Genomic DNA, 5,737 nt, shown 5'->3' on the forward strand with positions numbered 1-5,737 from the left:
CTCTGTCATCGCTTTCCCGCCTTCCTTCTCTCTTTCCCGGCATCAGGGTCTTTTCCAGTGAGTATGCCCTTCACATCAGGTGGTCAGAGTATTGGAGCTTCAGCTTCAACATCAGTCCTTCCAGTGAATATTCAGAATTGATTTCCTTCAGGATTGACTGATTTGATCTCCTTGCAGACCATTTTTACCTCTGTTCGAAATACGCCAGTGGTTCTCCTTACTTAAGTAAAAGTGAGAGCACCTAAACAGTGGCCCGGGAGGCCAGGTACAGTCTCGCTTTTCACGAGCTCTGTGTCCTCATTTCCTGGGCTCTCCTGCGCGTCCTCTGCGGCCGCAGTGGCTTCCTGCCTTTTCTTCCTAGGCCCGGCCTGCTCCTGCCTCAGGCTCTTTGCGCTTGCTCATCCCTGTGCTTGGACTGTTTTCTACGACTTATTCCCCACTTCCTGTCGGTCTTTGGCCAGATGTTATCTTCTGCACATTTAAAGTTGAAACTCCTACCTGCAAGAGCACCTTAGTGTTCTTCCTTAACTTTTCCTCTCCAGAGCACATATCAATAGTTGAAGTACTCTATTTTTCTTTTTTATTTGATTTATTGCTTCTTTTTCCCCTCCATTTACTGAAGAAATTTTATCTCTTTTGTTCGCTGCTCATCATTCCATAACAGATCCTGATTAGTTGTTGAATAATTGATCCTGAATATCCTGGTACACAGGCATGTTTTTAATCAGGCTGTTTTCCCACTTGGTCACTGTTACAGCCCACCCTCTCTGCCTACCAGAGGGCGATCACACAGTCGCAGGACGTCCAAGGCCTCCCCCGGCACGGCTGGGTTACCGTCCTGGTCCTCACTCCCCTCTTTCCAGCTCTGCAGTTTCTCTTCACGAACACGCCTCCTGCTTAACACACCCTCGTGCCCTTCGATCATCTTTCCTGTTCTTCCTCAACTTGCCTTCCCCCTCCTCCCTCGTCCGTGCTCCTCCTGATAGAACCCCTCTTCCCTCTGCTGTTCTAGTTCCTGCAGTTCTGCAGGGCCTGTTGAACCCACACCCTCAGACAGCTCCCCCAGTAGTTACCTTCTGCCTCATCTGATGTTGGTTGTGGACTTACCTGCTCTGTTTCACTAGGTTATAAGCTCCTGTCATCATAGAGGTCGGTAAGCTGTTGTTGAATTTTCACTGAACTCATTTAGATTTATTTTATACATTTGGGTTTGCATTTTAACCCTAATATTTAGACTGTACACTTGATGAGAAGCATCAGTGATTGCAGTAGTTCATGTTCATTGACTATGAAAATTGTGATGGAAAGTTTTAAAAGCAATTGCATTTAAGGAATTCACTTTGTTTCTTATGCTATCATTTAGTTTATTGAGCCTTTAAAAATATTTTGTCATTGATATATATTTGAGCCCACTTTTATACCATTTCAAACATTTAAGATGGAAGTAACATGATAATTACATAGCTACTGTGAATGTAATTTAAGACTTTACGGTTTATAATGAAAAACTGGTGGTTGAACAAACGTAGATACATCCACAATCGCGATTTCTACTTTTTCATGTTAGTCATGATTTTATGTTAAAAGAGATGCCTCACTGTCATTGATTTTGAACTGTTGACGTAACAGCCCAATCTCGCAGTTTCTCATTCCAGTTAGACTGAGTGGGGACGGTTTTTCTTCTCTGGTTTACATCTGTTGCTTCTGTTCCCTTAGTGACATTGCAGGAATGCTGCTGAAATCAACAGGAAGTTTTCTAGAGTCTGGCTTACAGGAGAGCTGTGCGGAATTCTGGACCAGTGCCGATGACAGCAGCGCTTCAGATGAAATAAGGTTGAAGTTGCGTTTCCTTTCCTCTCCCATTCCTGATTTCGTGTAGTTTTACTCTTGGCAGTGAGCCTACAATATGCCCCTTGTTGAAGCCAAATCATGTTGGGCTCGAAGAATGTGGGTTTTAGGTCGAAAGGGATTTATGTGCGACTGCTGTATTGTCTTTTCGTGTGATCTGTTAGTTATGGTTTTACGTGAAATTGTCCTTGAAGGTGACTGTTGTTTAATCCTTAGAGACGGTGTTGTTTACGTTGACTAAGAACTGGTAGGGTAGAATTCATTCACGTGTTCCGGACTGTCTTTAGTTAACTAGTTTCTGTCCTTTAAAGCCTCTGTAGTGGTCCGTGAACACATAACTGACCTTTGGTGCGTTTTGTTGTTCTGTCCTTGCCTCGCCCCTTCTGTTGGGCTTGAAGCTTGAGCGTGTGGAGCCGCGGCCGGCTCGTCTGCTGCGCTTTCTTCAGTGGTGTGCGCACAGTGCTGAGGGTGAGCCGCGTTCAAGTGCTGTTTTTGTGGCTTATGTGCCACTCATAGAGCTGTTTGTGGCCAGTTATCAACGGTACCCTGTGAGTCAACGTGAAGAAGTGCTAAGGCAGACTAACTTCTCTAGAGGTGTTTTCTCTCGCCTTCCAGAATTTGATAGAAAACACATTTGGGGGCTTCAGAACACTGGAATGTCTTTATACCAGGATTAAAGAAAGAAGTTACTACATAGGCTCTCACCTGGGAAAATGCTGAATTATTGAGAAATGGAATGAATCAGTTCGTAGAAGGTCTTGCAGTTTGGGGCACTGACATGGTAGACTCAGAATAAGCGAGTTCAGTCACTGGGGTGGTGAACTAGAGAATGGCTCTTACAGTACTCTGATCGTTTACTGGGGATGGATCAAGAAAGGGGGTTCACACGCAGTGATGTGTGGGGCTGACTGTCCCGGCTCCAGGGCACCCCTGTGGGTCGTGCACACCCCCAAGTCACAGCTCAGTGACGTCCTATTGGTGGATGGAAAACTGCTATGATGGGTGTATCCACACTGAGAAAATTGGCAAACACCACCCAAGATAATAGTTTAGGGGGTGCTGGTGTTAAACATTTCCTGGCTCACTGCTCCTTTTTAGTTAGATTATGAGCCGAGAGTCCAGTACCTAATTCCTGCTCCACGAGTTACCCTAATGTTGTTGTTCAGTCGCTAAGTCGTGTCTGACTCTTTGCGACTCCATGGACTGCAGCACGCCAGGCTTCCCTGCCCTTCACTATCTCTCAGAGTTTGCTGAAATTCATGTCCATTGAGTCGGTGATGCCATCCAACTATCTCATCCTCTGTCATCCCTTTCTCCTCTCAGTCTTTCTCAGCATCAGGGTCTGTTCCAGTGAGTCAGCTCTCAGTTGCATCAGGTGGCAAAAGTATTTTATGTATCCTAATGAAACCCTAATGAAATGCCAGCAAAGGTCCATCCAGTCAAAGCTGTGGTTTTTCCAGTAGTCATGTATGGATGTGAGAGTTGGACTATAAAGAAAGCTGAACACCAAAGAATTGTTAATTTTGAACTGTGGTGTTGGAGAAGACTCTTGAGAGTCCCTTGGACTGCAAGGAGATCAAACAAGTCTCTCCTAAAGGAGATCAGTCCTGAATATTCATTGGAAGGACTGATGCTAAAGCTGAAACTCCAATACTTTGACCACCTGATGCGAAGAACTGACTCATTGGAAAAGACCCTGATGCTGGGAAAGATTGAAGGCAGGAGGAGACGGGGGGACGACAGAGAATGACATAGTTGGATGGCATCACCTGTTCGACGGATGTGAGTTTGAGCAAGCTCCAGGAGTTGGTGATGGACAGGAAAGCTTGGCGTGCTGCAGTCCATGGGGTCGCAAAGAGTCAGACATGACTGAGTGACTGAACGGAGCTGAGTGAAGCTTTGAGGAAATGGGGCACACTGCCCTGTGCAGGTTGTTCAGTGCACCTGGTCTCTGGAAGTACTTTCTAGAAAACTGGGGGAGCAAGCTGCAGCATATTTCGAGTGTATTCGTAATAATTGCTTGTTTCTAAAATCTTCAGTCTTTATTAACGTGAGTTGGAATTTGCTCTGTCTTTATTGTGTATTTCTTGGCGTGCCCTCGTGCATTCTAACTGGGTTTCTGTCCGCCTGGCAGGAGGTCGGTTATAGAGGTCAGCCGAGCACTGAAGGAGCTCTTCCACGAGGCCAGGGAACGAGCCTCCAAGGCACTGGGGTTTGCCAAGATGCTGAGAAAGGTGCGATCACAGTCCTGACGAGCTGTTACTTATTTTTTTCTTTTATCTTTTTTTTTAATTAATTAATTTTTTAATTGAAGGGTAATTTCTTTACAGAATTTTGTTGTTTTCTGTCAAACTCTGTTTATTTTTTTAAAAGCTAACCCTAAAGAAGTTTCTCTGTAACTGTGATCCTAGGACCTGGAAATAGCTGCGGAGTTCATACTCTCGGCCCCGGTTAGAGACCTTCTGGACGTTCTGAAAGCAAAGCAGTACGTTAAGGTGCGTAGTTCAGGCGGCAGAGTTATTTTACCTTTCTTACTCTAAACAGAAATTCAACTTAAAGACGTAGGTAGTAAACGTGGTAGGCTTTGCAGTCGATGTGTGGGCCCCGTTTTAAGGCTGCCCCATGGTTTCCCAGTACTATAAGCAGAGAAGCAGAGTTCCTCATGCTTACTAACTTGTTTTAAGGCTACAGATAAAAAACCCAAAACATGCACAGTGACATTTCTATAATAGATGGTGTTCTTTAATTCAGGATTTTGGATTGTTTCTCTTCCAGGTACAGATTCCTGGCTTAGAAAACTTGCAGGTGTTTGTTCCAGACGCTCTTGCTGAGGAGAAGAGCATTATTTTGCAGTTACTCAATGCAGCTACAGGGAAGGACTGCTCCAAAGATTCAGATGAAGCACTAATTGACGACTATCTACTTTTGACCAAGCATGGTGACCGCACTCCAGACTCGGAGGCCAGCTGGGCCACCTGGGAGGCGCAGCCTGTCAAGGTCGTGCCTCCGGTGGAGACGGTGGACACCCTGAGAAGCATGCAGGTCCGTCTCGCTGCCGCGCCTTCCCCGCCCTGCCTGGAGGCAGTGTTGTTATTGTTACTGTTGTTGTTTAAGTCGCTCAGTCACGTCCCAGATGCTTTTTGACCCCATGGATTGTAGCCCCCCAGGCTCCTCTGTCCATGGGATTTTCCAGGCCAGAATACTGGAGTGGGTTTCCATTCCCTTCTCCAGGGGATCTTCCCAACCCAGAGACTGAAGCCAGGTCTCCCGCATTGCAGGCAGATTCTTTACCCCCGAGCCACTGGGGAAGTCCCAGAAACACGTATTGCTTAGATTTTGATGTTTTGATGATTTTGTTTCCTTACTGTACTAAAATATTCTGGGAAATTCTTTAGTTGTACTGAAGTATTTGAGATGTTTTTATCTTTCCTCACTTCAGCCACGTACGTAAGTTAGAGGCACCCACCCGTGACCCGGAAGGAATTGTCTCCCTCATTTAGTTTGTCGTTGCAGATATCTCAGCTCTCCAAGTGTTGAGTTAGCGGCTAATCACTCTAAACAAGACAAACTTTTTACCTTCTTACTGGCTGCTTGACTCCCTTCTTCTGCGTAGTCAGGTTGTCAGCTGCCTACCTGGCAGTGATCCTATGACAGTCTGTGTGCCTCAGTAACTAAAACTGTAAGAAGCCTCTCAGGCCGCTGTGTTCAGAGAGCATCACACTGATATACATTCGCTTCCGTGTGCAAGACAGACAGCTAGTGGGGAGCTGCTGTGTAGCCCTGGGAGCTCAGCTCGGTGCTCCGTGATGGCCTAGAGGGTGGGATAGGGGCGTGGAGGTCCCAGAGGGAGGGGATGTGAGCATACACATAGCTGTTCACACTGTCGAGC

At 46.1% G+C, this 5,737-nt stretch overlaps 1 protein-coding gene across 3 annotated transcripts in view; it reads left to right on the top strand.

The window, feature by feature from the left end:
* Positions 1 to 5,737, top strand: part of MAP3K4 (mitogen-activated protein kinase kinase kinase 4) — a 70,612-nt gene that overhangs the window by 34,603 nt on the left and 30,272 nt on the right. For all 3 annotated transcript variants that reach the window (XM_010840902.1, XM_010840901.1, XM_010840903.1), the window contains exons 6-9: positions 1,717 to 1,833; positions 3,983 to 4,082; positions 4,260 to 4,343; positions 4,624 to 4,890. In XM_010840902.1, coding sequence (XP_010839204.1) covers positions 1,717 to 1,833; positions 3,983 to 4,082; positions 4,260 to 4,343; positions 4,624 to 4,890 — 568 coding nt within the window. The remainder of the gene's footprint in view (positions 1 to 1,716; positions 1,834 to 3,982; positions 4,083 to 4,259; positions 4,344 to 4,623; positions 4,891 to 5,737) is intronic.

Source organism: Bison bison, unplaced genomic scaffold (genome assembly GCF_000754665.1).
Source record: "Bison bison bison isolate TAMUID 2011002044 unplaced genomic scaffold, Bison_UMD1.0 scf7180017864148, whole genome shotgun sequence".
Classification (NCBI taxonomy): Eukaryota; Metazoa; Chordata; class Mammalia; order Artiodactyla; family Bovidae; genus Bison; species Bison bison.